Here is a 27,768-nt window from a genome sequence, read left to right on the forward strand (position 1 = left end):
GAAGATCCAGGAAGATTTTTTATCTCAATATAAAGAAGAATATTAAAGTTTTCAAATCGCGGATTGTACTGGCTTATAAGACCAACTGATCCCTATTCTAAGAATAAACAAGCAGAACCTTAAAAAACAAGTCTATATGGGAGATTCCAGAAATAGGAGGGAAACTGCATTAGAAGGAGAAGGTGCATTTCCCCTCTGAGAGTCTGCGGTTCTATTTCTGTAATGTCACCCTGGACAGAGCATCTCTCAGAGCCTGGTGGACCTGCTTGTTCCGTAGAGTGTAGACGACAGGGTTCAGCAGCGGGGTCACCACTGTGTTCACAAGGGCAGCCTCCCTATTGGAGTCCAGTTGGTTTGTTTGCTTTGGTTTCACATATATAAAGACACAGCTGCCATACATCAGAGAGAGGACAATAAGATGAGATGAGCAGGTGGAGAAAGCTTTCTGTTGCTCTTTAGCTGATGGGAGATGCGTGATTGTGATTACTATGTTGCTATATGCAATGACGGTTATAACAAGGGATGTCAAAAGGATAAACAAAGCAAGGTCAAAGAGCAACATTTCAATAGATCTGGTGTCAGAACAAGAGAGATTAGCCAAGGGCGCAAAATCACATAAGAAGTGAGGAATGACATAAGGGCCACAGAAGGATAACTGAGAAAGCATTATAACTGGAACCACCATGAGGAGGAATCCCAAAGCTAAGCAGGCAGTGACCAGGAGGAAACACATCCTTGGGTTCATGATGGTTGGGTAATACAGAGGTTTGCAAATGGCCAGGTACCAATCCAAGGATAATACAGCCATAAGAAAGAAAATAGTTGCTCCCAGGAAAAGAAAGGCAAAGGCTTGTTTGAAGCAGGCAGCAAAGGAAATTGTTTGCTTCCCTGACAGAAAGATGGCCAGCAATTTAGGAATAACAGTGGTTATAAAACAGCACTCTATAAAGGAAAAACTGCTGAGGAAGAAGTACATAGGTATATGGAGGTGATGGTCAGCCCAGGTGATGGTGATTATGAGTATGTTTCCTGTGATGGAGGCCAGATACTTCAGCAGGTGCACCAAGAAGAGGACCTTCCCCAGGTGCTGGATAGCAGGAAACCCCTCAAGGGTGAATTCCTGAACTGCTGTTCTGTTTCTTGCATCCCCCATGATTGACTTTTCCATTGCTTCCATAAGCTCTCTTTGAGCTACTCTGCAGAGTGTCATGACTGAAGAATGGAGAACCTTATTTTATTAAACATATAAAATAGTGTAGGCATGGTGACTAGATTTATTTATTATTTTAAACATTTTATTTTATATATAGCTTATGGCCATTATTAAGTAAAAATAAGTGATTTCTATCTTTGATTATGATTATGTTGACACAGTCTAAAATCTTGGACAAATAAGAACTGCATGTGGCTACAAGTTTTCACAAAATCATTTTAAAAGTGTTAGTCATTTTCCTATATAGTCTATTGCCAAGCAGAAAAAAGTCCTTCTTTTAGTTATATATCTAATCATGCAATATATTCCTGGTAAGATATCACTCACACCATGCATCTAGGAGGTGAATATTGCAAAAGGGAAATTGTAGCCTTAAAAAAAATTTTGGCCATGGAGTCTGTCAACCCACACAAAAAAATATCCTTGATGTCCTTAGGATTTTGACATCCATATTTGAGGTCATAGCATCACTTGTAGGAAAAATTCCTGTGAGCCCAACTGCAGCTTTCTAATGTGAGTTAGATTAGAAGAGTAGTAGACAGATTCTGATCAGATTGTTGGAGAGTCAACCAAGGTCATTTTCCTACAGAGCTTGAGACTAGTCAGTAAGAGAGGAGAATTTTTCCTTTGCCTGGTGCTAAGTGGTCAGTCTATGGATCTTTCCAGTCTATATATTTGGGAACACTAGGCTGAGGACAGAAAGACAGAGTGCATGCTTTGACTCCAGCAATTCTTTTCTGATTCATTCTCTCTCCTGTTGTCTACCTAAATAAATTATTACCTTTCACTCTTTAATCTATAAATTTCTTTCATGTGAGTCTTTCTCATTCAACTAACGTTCATCTCAGATCTCTGAACTAGCCTCTAATATTTCCAAACCCCCACTCTTTTTTAGTATGTAAGATCAGCTTAAAGAGAAACAGACTTTGCTTCAGTTTAAAAATAAATAAATGACAAAATAATCCAATGACACTAAGGTCGTGTACTCAACCACATGCAGCTTACAGTAACAAGAGACTTGTCCCCTGCTCTTTCACTCTTCCAGCAAACTAAGATGCTGGTTTTAGGCAGAAGGAAGGGAGAAGGAAGAAAAAAGAGAGAGAGACAGAGAGAGAGGAAGGAAGGAAGGAAGGAAGGAAGGAAGGAAGGAAGGAAGGAAGGAAGACAGAGAGAGAGAGTGTGAGGGAGAGAGGGGGAGGGGGGAGGGAGGGGAGGAAGGAGGGAGGGAAACACTTGTATTTGAGATGACCCTAATTTGTCTCAGAGAAAAGTTCAACATGTGTATCATGTGTGCTAAGCATCCTTCTTCATATGAATCCAGAGTTTTCCAAACTTGGGATAAACCAAAGTGATAGTGACAATCTTGCCTGATGAAATCCTGGGAAAGAAAGGAGAGCACATACTGCCCTCAATGCTCTACTGTAATCTGGGAGTGAGTTCTCTGGGAATTTCAAAAAGCCATCATACCCTCCTTGCAGGAGACCCTGCTTGCTGGGAAAATGCTACAGGGCATTTTCAACATGCTACAGCCTCCTCAACTCAAACCAGTCCCTGGTACACACACTACTCTAAAACAAATTCCAGGGCAGGTAAAATGCATTACCACTCCCCCACCTCTCCAGATTTGGGAAAATGCACATGTCACTGGGAGCAGAGATAAAAGTGAAATGAATTTTCCCATCTATATTTTAGCACTGGATTGTCTCTTGGCTCTAATCAGGATCCACTAGGACCAGTGGGCAGATCCCAGACACACCTGACCTCATTAGAGGAAGATAGAACAAAGCCTTCTAGAGATCAATGCCCCACCAGGATCCCTGGTGGCTGCTAATTAGGTGTTGTTGGAAATATAAAATTACAAGACACATTATAGTTACTCTTTCATTATGTATGCAATATAATAATATTGACTCCCAAAGGTCTGAATTTTCCTCCATGAATACCCTCAATGGTAGACCACATATAATCCTCCTGGTGTTTATAAAGTCTCATTGTATTATGTTACTAAGGTGGAGTTGTAAGTTCAAATGGAGAATATGGACCCATACCTAGCTGTAATAAGGTAAAGCTCTCCCTTACTCTGCCACAGCAGTGTCAAAGACACCAAATAAAACAAAAAAGTTTGAATAAGAGCTAGGGTCTCATAACCTAATACCCAAAAATGTCCAGGTTTCAGCTGATAATAACTAGTCATACCAAGAACAAGGAAGATTTCAATTCAAATGAAAAAAGACAATAAATGAACATCAATATCAAGATGACAGAGACACTAGAATTATGTGACAAAGAGTTTAATGTGTCCATGATAAAAATGCTTCAACGCTAAATTATAAACATGCTTGAAACAATTTTAAAAAACAGAAAATTTCAGATAGGAAATAAAAGACACAAAGAAGAACCAACTGGAAGTGAAAAATATAGCAACTAAAGTTTTAAAAAATTCAATGGATGGGTTCAACAGCACAATGGAAGGGAAAGACGGGGAAATCAATGAACTGATAGAACAATAGAAATTACCCAGTGTGAACAACAAAAAGAAAATAGACTGAAAAAAACTAGATACAGCCATATGGACCTGTGGAACTATAACAAAAGATCTAACATTTATGTCATTGGAGTCTAAAAAAGAAGAGAAACAGAGTAGGGCATTTCTGTATACCAGCAATGAACATGTGGACATAGAAACTAAAAGTACAATAACACTTATAATCACTTCATGTAAAAATGTAATGCTTCAGGGTGAATCTAACAAAACATGTGTAGAATGTATATACTGAAAACTACATGCTAGTGTAGAAGGAAGAAGACCTAAATAATAAAGAGATATACTATGTTTGAAAACTAGAGAGGAGAGATTAAGATGGAGGAGTAAGAAGACATGGAGCTCACTTCCCCCCATGAACATATCAAAAATGCATCTGCATGTGGAATAATTCTCAATGAAAACTACCTGGAAACTGGCAGAAGGACTCCCGTATAACCAAGACTGTAAGAAAGATACACACATAATTGGGTAGGAAAGGAAGAAAAGTGAAGGTTGGGACCTGTGCTCCTCGGAGAGCACTCAGAGGAAAAGGGAGATTGTACGTGCACTGGGAAGTGAGCAGGTCAAGTGACATCCTGGTCATCCCAGTCCTGGGGTCCTATGCACGGAGGATACAAACCCCCTTGGCTGGTTGGAGGACCACTGGGACAGACAGAAAGGCTAGAGAAGCCTGGACTCTGCTCATGAGGCATGTGTGTACAATGGCTTGCACCCAGGCAGGGTGAAGAGAGGTCTGCCCTAGTGGTCCCTGGGTTTCCCGCAAATACCTCACCACATGACCCAGCCCAAGCTGAGGAGACACTCTGGCCCCACTCATTCCATGCACTGAATTTTTGGTGACCAGGGCTAGGAAAAAGGCTCAACCTTGGAACACAGAAGTGACCCAGTCCAGAGTGGAACACAGGCAGGGTGACAGTGACCATTGTGGGCACTTACTCAAGCTTGTAACCACTAGTTTGTTCTCTATATCTGTGAGCCTGCTTCTTCTTTTTTTTTTTTTTTTGGATTATATTCACTAGTTTGTTGTGTTTTATGGATCCAACATATAAGTGGTACCATACGTTATTTGTCTTTCTCTGTCTGACTTATTTCACTTTAATGCCCTCTAAGTCCATCCATGTTGCTGCAAATGGCAAAATTTTGTTTGTTTGTTTTTATCGCTGAGAAGTATTCCATTGTATATATACCACATCTTCTTTATCCATTCATCTGTTGATGGACACTTAGTGTGCTTCCTTATCTTGTCTATTGTAAATAATGCTGCTGTGAACATTGGGGTGCATGTGTCTTTTCAAATTAGGGTTTTGGATATATATCCAGGAGTGGAATTGCTGCGTCACATGGTAGCTCTGTTTTGAGTTTTTCGAGAAACCTCTATGCTGTTTTCCACAGTGGCTGCACTAATGTACATTCCCACCAACAATGTACAAAGGTTTCCTATTCTCCACAGCCTCACCAACATTTGTTATTTGTGTTCTTTTTGATGATACCCATTCTAACAGGCGTGAAGTGATATCTCATTGTGGTTTTGATTTGCATTTCCCTGACGATTAGAGATGTTGAGTATCTTTTCATGTGCCTATTGGCCATCTGCATTTCCTCTTTAGAAAAATGTCTATTCAATTCTTCCACCCATTTTTTAATCAGGTTGTTTGATTTTTTGATGTTGATTTGTATAAGCCGTTTTCCAAGAGAAGAGGGGTTCTTAGGGTAAATTTAAAAGATAAAATAAAATAAGAATTTGCTCCATGCAGTGGAAATTAAATGTGATGCAACTTCTTCAGTCTTATGGAGGTGCCCTTTCTCTGGAACAAATGCCTGCACCTGCCAGTCAGAACTCTAAGAAATCTACATTTGGGAAAGTGGCTCAGGTATGCTGTTTCTGTTAATTAAGTGGCAGACAGCATTGCAACAATTCAGTAGTTCCAACAAAAGTTAGTAGAATCTAACTGTCCTCCGCTGAGGCTAGTGTAACATTTTTCAAAAACTTTGAAAAAGATTGCTCTTCCAGGCCCATTGGTTGGGTTGGGCAGGAGCTTCAGCAGGCTTGCCACTTATTAGCAAAGTCCCTTGTTGTTACAACCATGGACCAGAAGCTGGAGTCCATGACAGGCTATAATATACTTTGATGGTTAGGAGCTTATGCTCTGAATTCATGGAGCTTCCTTTCAAATCCTATCTCTGCCACCCACTCATTGCGTGACTTGGCTGTGTTACCTAGCCTCTTACAGCATTGCTGGAAGACTAGAGACAAATTGCCGCAGTACTTAGTCCCAGACCTGACATACAGAAACTCTCCTATTAGCTGGTTGCAGTTGTCATAGTGGCAGAAGGGGCATAGCAGCAACCATGAAGCTTCCAAATGTGAGAGAGGCCATCTCTGGTTGGCTCTAGTTCAGTGGTTTTCATCCAGGGACAATTTTGCTCCCTCCCCCCTCACCTCCCAAGAAGATCTGGCAATGTTTGAAGACGTTCTTGGTTGTCTTAAACTGGGGTTGTCTTACTGGCATCTAGTTGGTAGAGGCCAAGGATGCTGCTAAATTATCCTACAATGCACAAGACACCCCTACAACAATGATCCAGCCAATTGTCAGTGGTGTGAGGTTGACCAACCCTGAAGAAAAATGAAAGCCAGTCTAAAACACAACCATACAACTACCATGTTGTCTTGAGCCAAAGGACAGGAATGTGGCTGAGACTGCAGTTCATGAAGCAGCCTCCACAGAGAGGGAGCTGGATACACCGCAGGCCCATATCTTATCTCCACCAGCCAGAACCTTCTTTGTGTGGCGCTGGTGCTGGTTCCATTTGCAGGAGGTCTGCTTGAGTCAGTGAAGCCAAAATGGTAAGGGCTCATGACTGGGGAATCATTAGAAGGAAGGATGTGCTTTCCTTGACCGATGCTTATCAAAGATAAGAAGCAGAGAAATAGGAGAAGTGAAAGTTCTATCAGTTCCTCTCAATGGCTCTTCAAAGAACTGATAATGTGAAGCCATAGGAAGCGTTGCGTGCTGAATGCACATGGGATTATGAGTCTGTCTACATCAAATTACAAGGACTAATTTTAAAAGATAACATTACAGGAAAGCAAGAGCTGCTTCTCTGTCTCAGCTAAGGGAGGCACACTGGTGCCAGTTCCCACAAAAAGAACAAAGTCTCAGTTGCCAGGTCAGTTTAAGGAAAAGAATGCATTTGTTCTGAGAAGGCAAACTCCAAGCAGGACTAAGCAGGGAAGGATGCTCTACCTGGACCAAAAGGGCTATAGAGAGAAACATCAGCTTCTCAGATAGGGCTCAGATGCATAAGATGAATAGAGCCTGAGACAGGGGGGAAAAGAAGAAGTGATCTGAAAAAAATGGGTCGGTTTGAATTGGAAGAGCAGGAAAAAAAATTGGTTCTGAAAGAAGATGTGCTTGGGAGCTGGGAGAGACTCTAGGACTAAGGAAAGTTTGATGATCCATTTCTGTTAGGGAACCCCCTTTCTTGGCCTTTCCTGAGTAGGGATGGTGTCACTCAGGAGCCTGAGGCTTTAAGGTTTCTCATTTACCCATTCCAATAGTTTCTCCTCACTAGGTCATTTTTACAGTCAAATCCACAGCAGTCCCAGCGGCCCCTTTCTGTGTGGTCCCATGCTGCTTAGCTGCCACTTACCCTTTCCAGCTAACCACTGCAAGCATCACTCTGAGCCAGGCAGGGGTGAGAAGCTGTGACGTCCAGGCTTCCTTGGCTGCTCCTGTCCTCAGTGATCACTCACCAATAGCAACATCTTAAACCTACATAGCACTTGGTATCACTGTCTTCAGGTCTCTCATTCAGTCTTGGTCACATCTCTAGGCTGATTTATTGTCCTCATTATACTTAGAAAGAAACTAGGGTTCAAATGGATTGAGTGCTCTGAAAGAGCCTGAATATGAACCCATTTCTTCTTCCCCCCAGTTCAGGGCTCTTTCCACGTTACGCACATCTCTGTGCATCCCAAGCACCATTCTACCACACCCCGTAACGCAGCCCTCTTCATGCCTTTCCTTTTTATATTTACCAGCATGGGTACCAGTGTCTTCTTAATTGGGTTACCAGTTTTCTAAGGATATAAATCAATCAGAAAACAGAAATATTATATTTCTGTTTTGTCAAATGAGGAATGCTCTGTTAAACACTCAATACTTGTCTAAGTATTTTCTTTTTTAACCCATTACAAAATGTAGAAAAGATAAAAATTATAAGAAACCAAGATGAATAACACAACATATGCTCTTTACGGCATGTTGAAAATCTATTAGTGATCATATTGACTCATTAGCAGTAGTTTTCAAAGCCTTATTCATTCCACAGTCTCTGAGACCACTGAGGGCTTCGACATATTATTTGCATGGTCAGAATTCCATTAGAAGAGATTAGATTTCGTCCCTACCAATCTATGTGCCAATGCTGCAGTCAACCTATGGTTGATCAAATTCTTTAATTTCATGCCCCAAATCACTGTGCTTCTGATGAATGGCAATGAGAATACTGGATGAAGAACCATGGACAACACATCCCTTGTAAATTAATATCAAATTGTACTCTCAGCTTCCATCTACGATAGCAAACAACATGTGTTTTTCTTCAATCTCAAAGATTCAGCTAAACACTCACAACTTGCTTCTATCATTTTTATTGGGTCATAATAAAGAGAATCAATTTTTCAGTCCAGTTAGACGTGGAGGATTTGTCCACTCAGTTGTATTCTGAAACAATGGGAGGATAGCACTGCCTTCCTGCAACGCTGTGTAACTTTTAGAGCTAAATCATAGTAGTTGTCACCACTTCAGGTCAATCAGGTAGGTCAGATACTCATGATTTGGAAGAGTGAGAAATCGCAGGCATTATTCTAAATGCATAGCCCAGGTTTTAAAATTCTACATTCAAAACAAAGTAGTGATGGCATACATCATACTCATCAAGCTGTATGCATTAAATATATGAAGTTTTTATATATCAATTATAACTCAATAAAGCTGTTAAAACAAAGTGATGATCCTATACATTTCACCTTGAGTGTTACTGAGAAGAAAAGGGAAAAACAGAAACAACAGTTTTCATTAGAATCAGAAACTATTTTTGAAGTCTATTTGGCTCCAGAAGAAACACTTGGGGTAAAATAGTAGGAGTAGAAGCTTTCTTTGGGGCTAGTGGTCACCTTTAAGAAATTCTTGTCTGGCAATCTTCCAAGCGCTGTAAGGTCCACACATCCTGCCTAACTCTTTTCAGGCCCACACACCTAAATTCTAGGTGTGATTTCAGGATTTACAATTTGAACATTGTACAAACAAAAGAAAAAGAAAGCAGGAAAACATTTCCATACAGCTGTAAGTCTAAAACACAAGGAGTCTACTCTTCTCCTAGACAGCTTTGTTCCCCTGCCAACTTAGTACTGACCTTACTTTGGGGTCAGACCATGAGATCCCACATATTGGAGGCTCACATCCAGCCACAGTCCTCATGTCAGCCAGCCTCAGGGCACCAGAATTCCAAGCTCATCCATTCTTCTGGGCAGAAGAGACAGATCTACTTACTTTCCAGTCCAGAAACTTGCTCATCAGACCCTTCACAGAAAAGTCAGCTCCCACTTAACCTGCAGTCTCCAAGAAGAGCTTCAAAAGACACAAATTAATTTCTGAAGAAGGGGAAAAGCTTCCTGAGGGCTGCTTTGACCTCCTTGTTTCTCAAAGTATAGATGAGGGGATTAAGAGTAGGGCTCAACATGGTGTACAGCACACCAGCCAGCTTGCTCTTCTCTGCACTGTAGCTGGAGACAGGGCTTATGTAGGCGTAGAAGACAGCAGTGTAATACATGCACACCACAATAAGGTGGGAAGAGCAGGTAGAGAAGGCTTTCTTCTTCCCCTCCACAGTCTGCATCTTTAGGATGCTGGAGATAATGAAGCCATACGACACGATGGTCATGAGGAAGTTCAATATGCCGTAAAAGGCATCGGCCAGGACAATCATGATGCTGTTCACAAAGGTGGAGCTACAGGAGAGGAGTAACAGAGGAGGGGCCTCACAGAAGAAATGGGTGATGACATTGGGGCCACAGAAATTCAAGCGCAGCATCAGCCCAGTATGGATGGCAGTGTTGAAGGCGCAGAGCACCCATACACCTGCCGCCAGCATGCCGCAGAACGCCTTGCTCATCATGGTGCTGTAGTGCAAGGGGTGGCAGATGGCTGCACACCGGTCATAGGCCATGACTGTGAGGAGGAGCAGCTCAGAGGATGCAGCCCAGGTGAGGAAATAAAGCTGGGCCATGCACCCCCCATAGGAGATGGAGCTCTCCTCTGATACTAGACCCTCCAGGGCTTTGGGCATGATGGAAGAGGTGCAGATGATGTCCATAGTAGCCAAGTTGAAGAGGAAAAAGTACATGGGGGTGTGAAGCCCGGGGCTGAAGGTGATAGCCAAAATGATGAGGATATTTCCTGTGAGTGCCACAGAGTAGAGGGAGAGGAAACAGCTGAATAAGAGCACACGGTATTCTGGGTGCTCTGAAAAGCCCTGCAGGACAAACTCTGTTGCCAGAGTCTGGTTACTCATGGTCCTCAGGCTGAAACGGGTTTTTAGAACTGTCAGGTGAATCTCCACCCACAGTTTCATGTGATTTCAGGGCTAGAGAGAGAAACAAGAGGTGCCCTAAGGAAGGCTGCTACCCTGTTTCATTAATACCTGACATCAAGGCACAAGCACTATTACATAGATGTATTGTACTAGGACTCTTTGATCAGGATAAACACACAAGTATGACAATAAGCAAAGGGTATGAACATTCAATTCATAAAAAGTAGGTACAAATGGCCAATTTAACTCATGAAGCATCACTCAACCTCAAAGAAGTACAAGTTAAATCAGCGGTCCACTCTTTATCAACCATGATTTGACAAAGTTAGAAAAGCATGATATTGGCTAACGTTAACATGAGTGCCAAGATGCAGGCCTTTTAAAATTCATATTCCATTTGAGACAGAACATTCACCTCTAGGAATTTATCCTAAGGAAATAGTTAAGAGCATCTTCAAGCTGTCATCACAGCATTATCTACGCGTATAACAGTGAAAATTTAAAACCTATACTCTTACTAAAGATGAGTGTATATGATATTTTGATATATTATACTGCCGTGTAATTAGAATGATGCTTTAGAAGTGTTTTACTGATGCTTATGAAAATAAATGAAAAAGGTTCAAAAGTAGTGTGTACAACAGATCTCATTTTGAGTTAAAAAAAAAAAAAAAAGCATGTTTGTATATGTACCTGTAGAAAAAACAACTGGTGAGTGATAGACTAGAATTTGAACAGTGAGAATGGATTGCAGTTGATTTCGTGTCCTTGTTTTTCCTGCTTTGTATTTTCTGCTTTTTCCATTTCATAACCTTGCTAAAGGCATATATATCATGGAATTCTCCTTCTAAGAGTTCTTCCATAGCTCCCCATTGCTGACAGAATAAAGGCTCTCACCAACTACTCCTGGAGTCCACCTTCTCCCCAGCCACTGGCTTCCCCCTGGTCTTACCCCACAAAGCCAAAGCTCCAGCCACACCCAGAACTCCTGGTCTTGCCGATGCGTGAGCCATGCCAGGCTTTTGTGGCTTCATTCTTGCAACCCACTCAGCCAGGAATGCTCTGCTTCTCATGAACCAGGTTTCTTACCAGCAACCGCCCCCCCCCCCCACCCTTTTCCAACATCCCTTCCCTAGAAACAAAGGATCACTTTCTCCTTCGTGGCCCTTTAGGATTCTGTACTGACTTCTGTCCTTGAATCCATTACAAGTCACTTCATGATCATGGTATCCAACTATCTCCCTTAAGGTTGATACATTTGCCACATTTCTCTCTGGACATCCCTTTTGAGCACTAACCCCCATGCCTGGCATGGAATGAGTGGGCCCTCAAATATGTCTGTTGAAATAATGCTAAAGAATAGTCTAGTACAAATAAAAGCAGAGTCCTTTCTATTCTCAAGACAGGGTACATTCTGTATTGTTTAATATGAAATCGGCATGGTACCACATTTGCTTTTTCCTTCTTTTCAACTTTCTATTCATTAAAATAGTTAATTGAAGGAAGATGCTCACTTTCAATTCAGAGTTCTGTTTTTTGTCAAAATTCAATAAATGTAATTACATCCGAAGCATTAAAAAGTTTATACAAAATGACTAAACTTCACCTACAATTGAGTCATATCGCCATTTTGTAAGGTGTAATAATTTTGTTTTTTGAATAGGAGAGCATAAAATTCCTCTGACTCAGAGCAATAGGCTATGTTAGTGGAGAGTCTGTTTAAATTGGATGCAAATGACGGAGCTCCACTTGTATCTTCCCTGCAGCAATGTATTGGGTCCACTAATCATCTTGGTGGATATAATAAACACAGTGTGCTTCAGCTTATTTCATTTTTGCATGGGACAAAAATAATAAATACTACTTTGCCCAGTTTGTGTTGGGGGTCTGGAGATATTATTTGCTTCCTCTGTAACTTTATTTGCTCCTCACCAACCTGGTAAATGATTCCTGTTTAACTTCAGGGACTCCTGTGAGCCTGAAAAGCTGAGGCAGGCTGAAAAGGAACAGAGTTGGGTGTGGCCCCATGGACATCACCAGGTGAGGTTTCTGCATTTCCCACTATATCCTCCCTAGGATTCTAACCACCTGGTGCCCCCAGTCATCACTCTCAGTCACTCCACAGTATAGATTACAAACCAGAGACTGAAAATGCTGTGGCCACACCTAGGAGGAGACAGACACTGAGCAGTTTTGTGCAGGCCCATCACTTACCATTACGGGAGCACCAAGAGAACGGATTATGAAGGAAACCTTAAACCAGGTCCTTCTCTTAACTCAGCTCCAGAAAGAGGGTTAAATTTTTTTTTTTAATTTTTATGACATAAATGGAAGTTTTAAACAGATGCTGAGTACAAGGAAGTTTCAACAAACTGATTCACATCCAAGGAACAATTTACCCCTCAGATAATTACTTCTCTCACTGTAATTTCCAGGACAGGTGGACATCCTCCCCATCCAATTGGTCAACAGGGAGATCAGAGTCAGGGCACCAAGACTTTCTCTGTGAGAATGATCATGAAATCTCTGTTGGACCTCAGCCAGTTATTTCCTCTTCTGAAAACAGCACAAACCTTTACTCTCCTGAGGTTCAGAGGGCATTGGCTTTAATTCTCATCAAGGATCACAAAATTATTACAAAGGTGTGAGGGGAAAAAAGATTTCAGGTACCAATTGCCAAGTTTTAACACATAATTACATTCAGACAACATGACTCCCCACACGCAAAGTGATAGGACATTTAAACATTGGTCATTTTCCACACTTACCAGATCGTTTGGCACTCCATTTTCAGGGAAAATAAAAATGCATCTTGGATGATTCAATCACTTTGAGAAACAGTATACAGTGTCCTCAAAATTCCTGAAATTAAAAATGCATTTCATTGAGGTGGTTTTCATTTTTTTGCAAAAGAAATAGATTAAATTTTCTGTGGAAGACAATTTACTTTTAGTGATTTTTTGGTCTTAGTTGCAATTTATTATTCTTACTTTTACAAATGGAGAATTATTACTGTTTTAAGATATTTGATTAATAATAATAAGTTGAATACTCCCATTACTTTCATCTCTGAAGGGATCTGAAGATGTTCACAGACACCATATAATTAATCTCATGTCCTATTATGTGAGGGTGAATCAAAAATTATCTGTACTCCGGTTATATTAAAACTTCTATAAATTCTACAGCCAGAGTGCAGATAATTTTTGACTCACCCTTGTATATGAAGGTAAATATTCCTATTGTAAACATAATCCAAGAACAGAAAACTAAAATCAGAAAATGCCACAACTCATATGTTCAGGCTTAAATCTGAAAGATAGTTTGAAGATGACCCAGTTCAATCTATTTATTGTAAAGTCACAAAGGCGTCTAAGTGACTTATCGTAGTCACATAGATTAATAATGACAAACTCAGTATTTAGTCCAGGGCTTTGGGATTCTAGCCTAGAATTCTTTGCTATGTAATTTGTTAGTTGCCCTGTTAAATCCAACCTTGTCAAATGTCCAAAAAGAGTCAAGAAAAAGAAAACTCAAACAACCATTTATACGACAATGTATTATGATTGGGGTATGGAATACAAACCCTAAATGCTCAGCCAGTTTTGGCAACCTATTTGCTCCGTTATTTCACTTACTAATTAAGTGGTAAAAATATACAGTGAGAAATCCAGAAATGTTACTGACTCTGGGTCAGCTAAACAAAAAATATCAGGTCTTTTATATAGCTAATGATCCAAATTAAGCTGACTTACAGCTGTGAGTAGAATGACCCACCTTCAGAATACTGTTAATTATCTCAAAAAAAATTCTTTCACCTTTGTGGATTTTAAGTATAGCCGTCACTTCTCTGTCAACCACAGCTAAGGTTGGAAACATGGTGACATTGAGGCACTATGTAATCTAAGACAAGATCATTCCAGACAGGATGAAAGCTTTCTTTCCCTATTTAAGCTGATCTTGGAAATATTTTGTGGCTCATTAGCAAAGTTTGTCACTGCCTGTGGGAGACACTAAGGAAAGATGTTCACAGCTATTTCTCTAAGTGGACCCTGAAGGGGCAATTAAGTGTCTTTTTGCTGGCTAGTTGGCTGTCATTGGTGTTCATATAAAGGCCAATTCAGACTTCTGATTCAAATGTACAAAAATCTGTATAAGCCTGAGCAGAGGGCAGAACCAAAACTCTCTTCTAGTTCACAGAATCTGGGGCTGAGCAGACCCAGGTTCAGGTATTCAGAATAACGTGCTCACATATATGGACTGGGGAGAGGCTGCCTGCAGGCAGCTAGCATTTCTGGACTGACTCCTCGGAAGAGTAGAGGCATATAGCAAACATCCCCATGCTCCCTTGCATAAAATACCCCTGCCAGGGATGAGCTGGCCCCCTTGCTGTCCCTCACTCACACCTTGGCTCCATTACCAAGCTACCTCCCTTTCCCCTATCCCCATATTTTCTCTCCCTATCCCCATATTTTCTCTCCCTATCCAAATTCCACCCAGATCTAACTTCATCTCCTCTATCAAGCCTTCTCTGACTCCCAAAAGGGAAATGATCACTCTCTGATGAATCTCTGTCACGTTCAGGTGTTCCCCCACCATGCTTTACTGGTAATAACAGAGTCTTTACAGACCAGGGGTCAGATCCCAACCCTGAAAGTTACTGGTTGTGTGACTGTGGGTGAGTCTCTTAACCACTCCAGGACTTAATTATAATAATGATAAGACCTACCTCATTATCACAGTACCTAATACATGAAAAGGATTTAGCAATATTTTATCTCTTTTCCCCCAATTTGGCACATATATATAAATTCTATATTCATTAGCAATCAGAGAAAAGGCTGCATATCTGTTACCCATGAAAATTCCCTGAACATAACTGGCACTTAACACATGACGGTTGGTTAAGTGACTAATTTGTTTGGTTGGAGGGTTAAATGGGTTTGCTATTAAAAGACACTTCAAAGAGTTCTAATTTTATAAACAGTATGATATACTTGGAACTAGCTCTAAACTAAATAGTTTACAAATAGCTTTGAGACCTGACTCTCTTAGTTAAGTAGCTGTGTGAATTTGTGTAAGTCTCACAATCTCTCTGAATCCAAATATTTTAATAGATAGAATGGGAATAATACCTACCTTGGAGATATTTCCTTGGACTAAAAATTATGATACATATGAATCTATTTTAGTTATTAGTATCAATGGGTCATCAATAGAAACAATTACACAGAAAAACTCTGGTTTGGTAGTATTAAGCACAAGTAGATTTTTTTTTCCAACAAAATTAAAGATACATAAGCAAAAAATTCCCTTCCTGTGATGTTATTCATATGTTACCATTTGGGAATAAATGTGTATTAGTTAGATTAAGAGCTAAACTGCTATAATGAAGCAACCCAAATATGTGCTGGCTTTACCTTTTCTCTTTCACTCAACAATCTGAAGGTGTGCATGAGTGATGGGGTAGTTTTCAGATTGATGGGGTACCCTTGCTCTGTTAAGTCATTAAAGGACCCAGGTTTCTTCCACATCAGTAATTCTTGACCTTCTAGGCTATTATTCTTGTCACCATAATGAAAGTTGCTGTAACTGCTACATTTCAGCTTGTAGTAAGGGAAGAGACAGGAAGCCCAGGGAAAGCAATTTATTTTAAGCACATGAGGAAGATGCTACACACATAACTTCTGCTCACATTCTACTGGCAAAAATTTAGTAACATTGTCTCATCTAGCTGCAAGGGAAGCTAGGAAATGTAGCCAAAGCTGGGAAGTCACATGTAGAGGAAAAAGGGAGAAAAAATTTTTGTAAAAAGTTAACAGTTGCCACAGATCTGCAAGAGGAAACTGAAGACAATTGATTTACAAAACAGACTGGCAGTCAGAGTGAATTTTATGCTATTCCCTAAACAGAGATTCAAAACAGGAAAGGGGAATGATTATACAATTATACAGGAGGGAGGAGAAAGGTGATGGGAAGGTGAAAGAAGTAGAGAGGCAAAAGATCAACACTGAAAGATAAAGGAGGAAAGTAAGAAAATGAATGCAACAGTTCTAATATCCTTATGTAGTAACCAGAAAAATCCCAGAGTGATGGGACTTTGAAATGTGAAGCATACCCTTCCCCCTATAGCTGCCGTTTGATAGAGAAGAATGCCAAGCAGAAGTGTGGCATGTCTGACTGAAAGAGAGTAGCATCTGTGCTATGAGACTTAGCAGATAGGGGAGGCCTTCTGACCAAGCAGATGCAAACTTAGGGGTCTACAGAACATCATGAGGAGTCCTGCTTGGGCAATACAACCGCCTAACCTCAGATAGGACCAGATATTAAAACAATGCAATTATTAACTTTTTGTTGATTCTTTATTACCTGGCTGTAGCCATGAGCCTTTCATACTCTTCATGTCCTTCCTCTTCTACTTTTCTCTCACACGCAATTACTGGCCTTGCCTCATATCTTCCTGAGAAAAGAAATTCCATCCTTTCAGAGACTCCTCCCCACTTCAACCTTTCTACATTTTTATCCTCAGTCTTTGTTGTATCCTGTCCTCTGTCAAGGTTCTATGAGAAACCAGCAGAAGAATCAAGAAAGGCTCATTTTTCCCTAGAACAAAATGATGAACACGTTATTTTTTTTAAGATGACCACAGAATCTTCAAATAATTCCCATGCCAATCCTAATCTGCATACCAGACATGCAAAGAAGTAGGGAAATGTTCCCATAGTGAGAAAAATGAATCAAACCCAGTTCAAAAATGACAAAAATAACAAAATTAGTAGACAAGGATATTAAAACAGTTATCATAACTATATTCCATATGTCCAAGAAGCTAGAGAAAATCATACTATCTGGAGACAAAGAAGATGTAAAAAGACTCAAGTTGAATTTCAAGAGATGTAAACTACATCTGAAATTAATAATATGCTGAATGGAATTAACCGCATATTAGGTATTGCAGGAAAAAAGATTAGTCAATTGAAAAAACAGCAGCAGATATAGTACAGAGAACTCCACTCAATCGTCTGTAATGGCCTATATGGGAAAAGAATCTAAAAAAGAGTGGATATAGATATAACAGATTCACTTTGCTGTACACCTGAAACTAACACAACATTGTAAATCAACTATACCTCAATAAAAATTTTTTTAAAAAGAAAAAGAAAAAATAGCAGTAGAACCTACCCAAATGAAGCACAGATGGAAAAAAACAGAAAACCCTAAGATTAGTGCCTCAGTGAGCTATAAAACAACTTCAAACAGCCTAATATATATGTGATTAAACCCTATAAGTAGATAGATAAGAAGTGGGGTAGAATGTAAAAAATATTTTAATTAATAATGGCTAATTTTTTTCCAAAATAATGAAAAATGCAAAGTCACAGACCTAAGTTCAATAAACCCAAAGCACAATAGATACAACAATTCTAAAAAAATTAAAATTTAGTCAATCAAATCCTAAAAATATATTAAATGGATAATACATCATGACCAGGTTGAGTTTATCCTACAAATGCAAGATTGCTCTAACATATGAAAATTAATCAATGTCCCATATAAACAAACAAAAAAACCCAAAAATAAACAAAAAAGAAAATACCATGTGCTCATCTCAATAGATGCAGAAAAAAATTGACAAAGTCCAATACACAATATCCATTTGTGATGAAAATGCTCAGCAAACCAGGAATAGAAGGAAACATCCTCATTCTGATAAAGGAATTCTATGAAAATCCAACAGCTAATATCACACTTAATGGTAAAAGACTGAAGGCTTTCCTCTAAAGACCAGGAAAAAGACAAGGATATATGTGTTTTCACAGACAACTTGGTTGTATATGCAAACAATCCTATAGATTCTAAAAACAAAACAAACAAATAAACAAACAAAAAACCCTGCTAGAACAAATAAGTGAATTTAGGGGTGTTGCAGATACAAGGTCAATATGTAAAAATCAATTGTATTTCTATGTGCTAGCCATGAACAATTAGAAACTGAAACTAATAATTTTTCCTAAATATACAAAATATATAGAAATAAATCTGACAAAAGTCATGCAATATATGTACACAAAAAAAAACTACAAAATATTGTTTAAAGTATAAAATGAAGAGATGTTATTTGTGGATTAAAAGACAATAGTGTTAATGTCATTCTCTGTAAATTGATCTATAGATTAAAAACATCCAATCAAAGGTCCAGTAGGCTCTTTTTTGTAGATATTGCTAAACTAGGTCTAAAATTTATATGAATATACAAAGGACCTAGAATTGTCAAAGAAATTTGAAAAAGAACAAAGTTGGAGAACTACCACTACCTTACCTCAAGACTTATTATAGATTCCATACATATGAGTTAGCATATGGTATTTGTTTTTCTCTTCTGGCTTACTTTGCTCTGTATGACAGACTCTAGGTCTATCCACCTCATTACAAATAACTCAATTTCATTCTTTTTTATGGCTGAATAATATTCCATTGTATATATGTGCCATATATTCTTTATGCATTCATCTGTTGATGGGCTAACTCATATACATGGAATCTAAAAAAAATGGTACTGATGAACCCAGTGACAGGGCAAGAATAAAGATGCAGGTGTAGAGAACAGACTTGAGGACACGCGGTGGAGGAGGCAAAGGGGAAGCTGGGATGACGTGAGAGAGTAGCATTGACATATATACACTACCAAATGTAAAATAGATAGCTAGTGGGAAGTTGCTGCATAACATAGGGAGATAAACTCGATGATGGGTGATGACTTAGAGGGCCAGGATAGGGAGGGTGGGAGGGAGTCATGGGAGGGAGGGGATATGGGGATATATGTATAAATACAGCTGATTCACTTTGATGTGCCTCAAAACCTGGCACAACAGTGTAAAGCAATTATATTCCAATAAAGAGCTTAAAAAAAGACATTATAAAGCTTAAGCAATTAAGGCAATTTGCTGTTGGTGAAAAGATAGATACATAAATCAATAGAATGGAACAGTTAGTCCACATATATATAGTTAACTGATGTTGGCCAAATGTGCAAAGGCAGTTTAGTAGAGAAAGGATAGTCATTTCAAGCAAGTGGTGTTGGAAAAATTGGACCTCTATAAGCAAAGAAATGAACTTTGATTCATACCACACATTATAAACAAAAATCAACTCAAAATGAATCAGAGACCTAAATGTATAAAAACCTAAAACTATACAATTTCTAGAAGAAAACTTGGGAAAATCATTTTTTTAAAATTTTGATTAGGGGCTTCCCTGATGGTGCAGTGGTTAAAAATCCGCCTACCAATGCAGGGGACATGGATTCAGTCCCTACTCAGGGAAGATCCCACTTGCAGCAGAGCAACTAAGCCCATACACCACAACTACTGAATCTGTGTTCTAGAGCCCAAGAGCCACAACTGCTGAGCCTGTGCACCCCAACTACGGAAGCTAGGGCCCAAGTGACACAATTACTGAGCCCAAGTGCCACAACTACTGATCCCATGTGCTGCAACTACTGAAGCACCTACAGCCGGTGCTCCACAAAAAGAGATGCCACCACAATGAGGAGCCTACACACTGCAACCCACTCACCACAACCAGAGAAAGCCCACATGCAGCAATGAAGACCCAACGCTGCCAAAAATAATAAATGAAAAAATAAAATTTTGAGTGGCCAAAGATTTCTTAAATGCAAAAATGATAAATCGTACTTCATCAAAACTATGTAAGCTCTGCTCTTCAAAAGAAACAGTTAAGATAAATCTCAGACTGATATAAAATATGTGCAAATGACAGACCTGCTAAAGAACTTTTATGCAGAATAGAAAAGAACACTTAAATCTTAACAGTAAGAAAGAAAACTATCCAATTCAAAAATAAAGGTGGGGGGCTGGGGAAGAGATTTGACCAGATACTTCACCAAAGAAAATATACAAGTCACAAATAAGCCCATGAAAACATGTAAACATCATTAGTCAAGAGGGAAATGCAGATTAAAACCACAGTGAGATACCCATACACACCTAAATGGCTAACATTAAAACGACTATACCAAGTGTTGACAGTACACTGCTGATAGGAATGTAAATGGTATAACCACTTTGGAAGACAGTTTGTCAGTTTCTTAAACGTTCACCATCCCGTCCAAGTGGGCATTTACCCAAGAGAAATGAGAACATGTGTCCTTACAAAGACATGTATATAAATCTTCACACAGCTTCATTTTAACAGCCAAAAACTGGAGCAAAACTGATATGTTCATCAACATGTGAATGGATAAACTAACAGTGATATACAATTGAAAAGCTCTCAAAAATAAAAAGAATGTGCAGTTGATACATGCAATTACATGGATGAATCTCAAAGTAACCATACTGAGTAAAGAAAAAATCCAGACAAAAAAGGGTACATACTACATGATTGCACTTATGTAAAAATTCTAGAAAATTCTACCAATCTGTAGTAACAGAAAGCAGATCAGTGGCTGCCTGGGGAAGGAAGGGGGAGTGATTAGGAGAAAGCACGGGGAAATTTCTGAGAGTGATGATTGTTGCTTTTCTTGATTGTGGTGGTGGTTTCACCTGTGCCCAAACTTTTCATATTGTACACTTTAAATATGTGCAGTTTGCTGTATGTCAATTATACCTTAATACAGTTGCTAAAAATTTATTTTTAACCAAAAAAACCTACTTGACAGCAACTTGCAGTTGTCTAAGCAATGAATCAAAATAAAGGACTCAGAATGAAGAAGCTATGGCAAAAAAAAATACTGATAGTAAATATCAAATGCATTTAAATATAGAACCATCTCTGGAACTTATGGTTACAGGACAGACTAAACATAGTAATATAAGATAAATGTTTTAGACCTAAAATTTACTGTGACAAGGGATTTTGATAGATATTGCCTAATTGCCAAGCAAGGAAATGTTTTCACAATATACCCATACTCTTTTGGTATTTCATATCTGCTAAGTGAAAAATATGTCCTTGATTTATATTCTATTTCTTTAATTAGAGAGGTTGAACAGCTTTTCATATATATTAAATTTACATGGTTATTCTTTTTCTCAACTATTTGCATGGGGTCTTGCTATATTAAAAAACTATTTCTTCATCTACCACACATTACAAATAGCTTTTGTTTAGTGTGTGTATATCTATGTATGTGTCTGTGTGTGCAGAAATTTTGAACTTTTTAATGCAGTCAAGTTAACAAGTCTTTCCTGTTGTGAGTTTTGGCTTTTCTGTCTTGCTAGGAAAAGCCTTCTTTACTCCAGAATATTAAAAATATTTAGTGTTTCTACTTAGTAATTTTAAGGTCTACTACTGTACACCTAAAACTATAAATCAGCAGTTCCTCAAAAATTTAACATAGAATCATTATATGATTCAGCATTTCCACTTCTGAGTATATACTCAAAAGAAGCAAAAGCAAGTACCCAAACAGATATTTGTACACACATGTTCATAGCAACATTATTCACAATAGCCAAAAGATGAAAGCATCCCAAGTGTTCATTGACAGACAAATGGATAAATATTTGATATATACATACAGTGGAATGTTATTAGTCTTAAAAAGGAAGGAAATTCTGGCACATTCTACAATATGGATGAACTTTTAAAGACATGATGCTGAGTAAAATAAGCCAATCACAGAAGGACAAATATTGTATGATTCCACTTATATGAGGTACCTAGAGTAGCCAGCTCCATAAAGATAGAAAAGAAAACTGTGGTTATCAAGTTCTTGAGGGAGAGGAGAATAGAGAGTTATTGTTTAATGAGTATGAAGTTTCAGATTTGGAAAATGAAAAAGTTCTGGTGATGGATGGTTGCACAGCAGTGTGAATGAACTTAATGTAACTGAATTGTACAGTCATGGTTAAGACGGTAAAGTTTATGTTATGTATATTTAACCACAATTTTTAAAAACTGTGATTCATCTGGTAAGCATTAAGATGGGAAGATGGCAGCCATTATTCTAACCCATTTATTGAAAAAATCAACTTTTCACTACTGCTTTGAAAGGCAGTATTTATCTTACTTCAAATCCCCACCATTATGTTGAGATTCTCAATTCATATCTGCCTATTTCTGCTTTATTGTTAAACTTTTATTTATTGTAGCTAAATGATATATTTTAATATAGTTTCCAGAATTTTTTTGACTCTTACCCTATCTTTACCCAATGTGAACTTTAAAATCATCTTGCATATTTTCAAATATAATCTTGGTATCTTCACTGATATTACATTAACTTATGGGTTAATTTAAGAGGATTAGACATTTTCACAATGTTTATCTTCCTCTCTAAGAGTTAGCCACATCTGTCCATTTTAACATCTTGTTTCATATTCCTTACTAAAAGATTAAAGGTTTTTGACATATAAATCTTGCACGTGCATTATCACATGTACTTGTGGGTCATTTATCTCTTTGTGACTGTTATAAATAGATCGTTATCATCATTCTTGCTTAATTTTGCAAAGTTTTATATTTCTTGATTCATTTATTGTTTCTAAAAGAAATGAGTTAAATTTATCTGTTTGTGCTTATATTTCTTGCAGTTTTACCTTGTAAATTTGATATTATGTTAGTTAGTATATTGCATTATTCAGCTAGGGCTGCCTTACAAAACACCATAGACTGGGTAGCTTAAAGAACAGAAATGTATTTTCTCATAGTTCTGGAGCCTGGGAGGTCCAAGATCAAAAATCAGTCAATTCCATTTCTGGTGAGAACTCTTCCACTGTAGCCACCTCAGGGAGTAGACTTCCTGGGCAAGTCACTTTACCTTTCTGAGCTTCTCCTTCCCAACTGTCAGCTGAGAATAGCAACTGAAACTCACCTCTCTTAACTCTCAAAGCCATCATGAGAAGCACAATAAAGTCCTGCTGCAAGAAAATGTTTTGTATTACTTAAAGTTCTTTGCAAATGTTAGTTGATACTATTATCATTAGTTTCAGGAATAAAAAAGTTTAAAATCTAACTCTTGAAAGGAAAATATTCTTTTTCATTCATTTTATAAATCATACCTCCCTTCTCACCCCCATCTTTGGTTAAGAGCTAGGGCCCTGTGGTTAGCCTGCCAAGATTCAAATCCCAGCTCCACCACTCACTAGCTATGTGACCTTGGGAATGCTATTTGGCCCCTCTTTACTTCAGTTTCCCCGTTTGTAAAATGAGGACTGGAATAGTACCTGCCCAAAAAAAGATGCTCAGTACAGTGCTTGACAGCATGCAGCCCCTAGTAAAGGTTAGCTAACATCACACGCATGATTGACATTTTCAGGTATTGGGGGTTTTTTTGTTTTTTGTGATTTTTTTTATTATTTTATTGGCTGTGTTGGGTCTTTTTTGCTGTGCGTGGACTTTCTTTTTAGTTGCGGTGAGTGGGGGCTACTCTTTGTTGCAGTGCGCAGGCTCCTCATTGCCATGGCTGCTTTTGTTGCGGAGCACGGGCCCTAGGTGCATGGGCTTCAGTAGTTGCGGCACATGGGCTCAACAGTTGTGGCTCACGGGCTCTAAAGCGCAAGCTCAGTAGCTGTGGCGCATGGGCTTAGTTGCTCCGCGGCATGTGGAATCTTCCTGGAGCAGGGATCGGACCCCTGTCCCCTGCATTGGCAGGAGGATTTTCAACCACTGCGCCACCTAGGAAGCCCAGGTATTGGGTTTTTAATCGTACAGGACCATTTTCCTTCTGTAAGGTCTCTTGGCACTTTCTTGGGTACTGACTGCATTCCTCCCTACTTGAGACATTTAAATACACACACACACACACACACACACTGCCATTCAGGAGATATTTGAACTTGGGCTTCCTTCTCTGTAGAACTGAGTAATGATATTTACTTGCTGGTGAGGTGCAACAGGCATTTCATTGTTATCCTTACAAAGACACTCAGGCTTCTTAAGACTTAGTCTTACTCATTTTATTCTTCCTGGGATAGAACAAATGGTAACCAAGTGAACAATGAGGCTGGGAGGTGGTGGTAACACCTACTCTGAGGGGAAGTCAGTGAAGATTATGAAGTCATCTATCCTAGGATAGGGGTGGGGAGGTGGGGGTCTGGACAATGATTTCTTTTTCTCTCTTTCTCTAAATCCCCAATGAATGAGCATTTCCTTTAAGTGTTCAGTGGTAGATAGTGCTTAATTCTGTTTAAATATGCAAATGGGCCAAGAGAAACTGAAATGAGCTATAAACATTTGAGGCCAGAAGAAACTGTGGTCCTACAAAACACCCTCCAGAGAAAAAGGACTGCTTACAAGGATCTGTCTCCAGTCACTTCCCAGGCCAGTCAGAGCACCAGGGTTGTTTTGTAATGTAGGAGGGGCACACTTGTCCTGCTGCAGTTAGGAGTTCAGCGGCTGGCAGGGCTTCCTGTGGACATGCCACAAGTTCCACTCCATGACTCAGGGCATCATGTGACCAGCTAGAGGGGAAGTTAGAGCTGTTCTCTTGAGCTTAGGCTTATGCTGGCTGTCTGCTTTGCCAACCACAAAAACCATACTTACCTACCAAGTTTCTGGTTCTCCAGTAACTCAACCCACCTAGGAACTATTCACAGCTTCTCTATGCCTGGCATTATGCTGGAGACCAAGACATGAATAAGATATAGTCCCTGCCCTAAAGTACTTCAGAATATGTTTGGGGAGATGGAGATAGAAGCAAATACTGATGGGACAGAGAGGCAATATACCAAATTAGGGCATGGGCAAAAGTTGTGGGAACTGAAAATAGGTGCAACTATCTCTGCCTGGGGAGGTCAAGAAGGGCTCCATGGAAGAAGCAACATTTGTGCGGGGTTTGGGTACAGGAAATGAGACTGGGAAGAAGGATAGGAGTACTCCATGCCAAGGGAAGGAAACACGCCAGAATTTCATGGGAATGAGAAGATGTAGAATGTGCAGGAAAGAACAGAGTGGGTAGAAATTTCATGCTAAGAGAGACAGTTCCATGCCAGGAGAGGCAGAAGAACAAGGGCTACTGCCCCAGTCATAAATAAGGGAATTCACCTGAGAAAAGCATCCCACTGTCTTACCCAGCTCGAGAAGTGGCATGGAGGCCCTGCCCACACACAGAGGCAGGACATAAGTAAAGACCTCCACTGGTCTCCCTGAGGGGACTAAATTTATTTGGAAGAGAGCATGGGGAAGTTCAACCCTAAGGGTACCATCAAAAACAGTGGAGATTTTGGTGGTAAGCAATTAAGAAGAGTCTGGAAGCATTATGAGAGCAACAATCTAAACCATAAACCAACACAGTGTGTGTAACAGAAACCAAGTAAGGAAACAGTTAAGAAGAGACTTCCTAGTTAAAACAAAATTCAAAGATGGGTTTCAAAGACTACCCCTGTAAAGGGTCCAAATTTATTTAGATCAGACTGCAGAGCAATTTACACCCCAGGGTACTGTTGAAAACAACAGAGCAATTAACCAGTAATTAGTGGAGGTTAACAGTGGAGTGTCCTGTTACAAGAGGCAGAAAATTTAACAGATCAGGGAAAAAGACAGTCAAAGAAAGCACTGCTAAAAACCTTGTCATCCCAGCTTCAGAATACACATGCCCAAGGCTGTGCCCCTAAGAAGTGACATCAGGGCCCCGTCCCCCACATTGCAAGTAAAATAGACTTCACTATATGTTCCAGTCAAGTCAACCAAGTCAATAAAAAATAAACAATCAAATGACAACATGGGGGGGGGTGCAGAAATGAGTATCCAGAATTGCAAAAACAAATAAACATTATCTAAAACATCCAGTTCTGAATATGAAGAGAAACAGTAAGGTGTGACCCAAACAGAAGGACAAAGGCAAGCAACAGAAACTGCCTTTGAAAGAGTCCAGATGTAAGACACAGTGTTAGGGGAACCACTGACTGAAACTGCCTGCCCTGGCCAGGCACCATAGTCACCACTTGCATGCGTTATCTTAACAGGAGGTCCTGGTAAGGAACGTGGAACTAACAAGCTACCACCAACTGAAAGAATTCGGGAAAGGTTAAAAGGAGAGAGGAGACTCCAGTCCATATGTCCTAACAACCTCCCAGAATCCTTCTTGCTGGAATCCATCTTGCCTGAGTGATGGAAGGACCTTGAGTCAGAGTGATTGGCCCGAGACAACCCAGAAACTAACCCAATTACCATAAATCCTGAGACTGCGAGCCACATAGCAGAACAGATCTCCTCAGTTCCCTTACCTTGCTGCTCTCTGCCTGGGCACCCCTTCCCAATAAAGTCTCTTGCTTTGTCAGCACGTCTGTCTCCTCGGACAATTCATTTCCAAGTGTTAGAGAAGAGCCCACTCTCAGGCCCTGGAAGGGGTCCCCCTTCCTGCAACAATAGCACAAAACTATCAACCAAGAATCTTACATCCATTTAACATAGTATAGGAAGTGCTAGCCAAAGTAATTAGGCAAAGAAAGGCATCCAAATTGGAAAGGAAGAAGTAAAATTCTCTTTCATCACAGATGACATGATTTTATGTGCAGAAAACCCTAAATATTCTACACCCCTCACAAAAAAAAACTGTTAGAAAAAAAATTAATGAATTCAGCAAAGTTGCAGGATACAAAATAAATACACAAAAATCTGTTGCGTGTCTATATAATAATGAACAACCTGAAAAGGAAATTAAGAAAGCAGTTCCATACACAATAGCATCAAAAAGAATAAAACACTTTGAAATAAGATTAACCAAGGAGATAAAATACTTGCACACAGAAAACCGCAAAACATTGCTGAAAAAAATTAGAGACACAAATAAATGAAAGAAACATCTCATGTTAATGATTGGGAGATTTAATCTTAAGATGTCATTGCTACCCAAAACAATGTACAGATTCAATCCAATCCCTATCAAAATCCCAACAATATTTTTTGGGTTTGTTTGTTTGTTTTGTAGAAACGGAAAGTCCACCCTAAAATTCATATGGAATGGCAAAGGATCTTGAATAGTCAAATAATCTCAAAAAAAATTAAACATAGAATTACCATATGATCCAGCAACTCCACTTTTGGGTATACATCCCCAAAAACTGAAAGCAGGGATTTGAACAGATATTTTACACCAATGTTCACAGCAGCATTATTCACAATAGCCAAAAGGTAAAAACAACCCAAATGTTCATCAATAGTGAATGGATAAACAAAATGTGGTAAAATTGAATATTGTTCAGCCTTAAAAAAAGGAATGAACTAACTCATGCTACACAGCGTTAGACGTGTTTGTGGTGTGCTCCAAGGACAAAGAACAAGATAGACTCAAAGGAGCAATATTGCCGGAACAAAGAGCTACAGGACTCCTATCACACTGTACTATGCAACAATTGCAATGTCCCAAACTTTCTCAAGCAGCATGCCCTGTCCCTTGCCCATCCCATATAAGGAAAAACATTTGCCCCATTTTTCTCCCGCTCAGCAC

The 27,768-nt window shown here is 39.3% G+C and overlaps 2 protein-coding genes across 2 annotated transcripts; both read right to left on the reverse strand.

Annotated features, from left to right (window-relative positions):
* Window positions 1-211: 211 nt before the first annotated feature.
* LOC130854594 (olfactory receptor 6C74-like) lies at window positions 212-1,168 on the reverse strand. Its single transcript, XM_057737578.1, has one exon. The coding sequence runs from the start codon at window positions 1,166-1,168 to the stop codon at window positions 212-214; it is 957 nt and encodes a 318-aa protein (XP_057593561.1).
* An 8,239-nt stretch (window positions 1,169-9,407) lies between these two features.
* LOC130854575 (olfactory receptor 13A1) lies at window positions 9,408-10,394 on the reverse strand. Its single transcript, XM_057737544.1, has one exon. It carries the CDS (start codon window positions 10,392-10,394, stop codon window positions 9,408-9,410), a length of 987 nt encoding a protein of 328 aa, XP_057593527.1.
* Between the last annotated feature and the right edge of the window lie 17,374 nt (window positions 10,395-27,768).

This window comes from Hippopotamus amphibius, chromosome 5, assembly GCF_030028045.1.
Source record: "Hippopotamus amphibius kiboko isolate mHipAmp2 chromosome 5, mHipAmp2.hap2, whole genome shotgun sequence".
Lineage (NCBI taxonomy): Eukaryota > Metazoa > Chordata > Mammalia > Artiodactyla > Hippopotamidae > Hippopotamus > Hippopotamus amphibius.

Coding starts and splice junctions, on each gene's coding strand:
- LOC130854594 (XM_057737578.1), bottom strand. CDS start 1,168: ATGGAAAAGTCAATCATGGGGGATGCAAGAAACAGAACAGCAGTTCAG.
- LOC130854575 (XM_057737544.1), bottom strand. CDS start 10,394: ATGAAACTGTGGGTGGAGATTCACCTGACAGTTCTAAAAACCCGTTTC.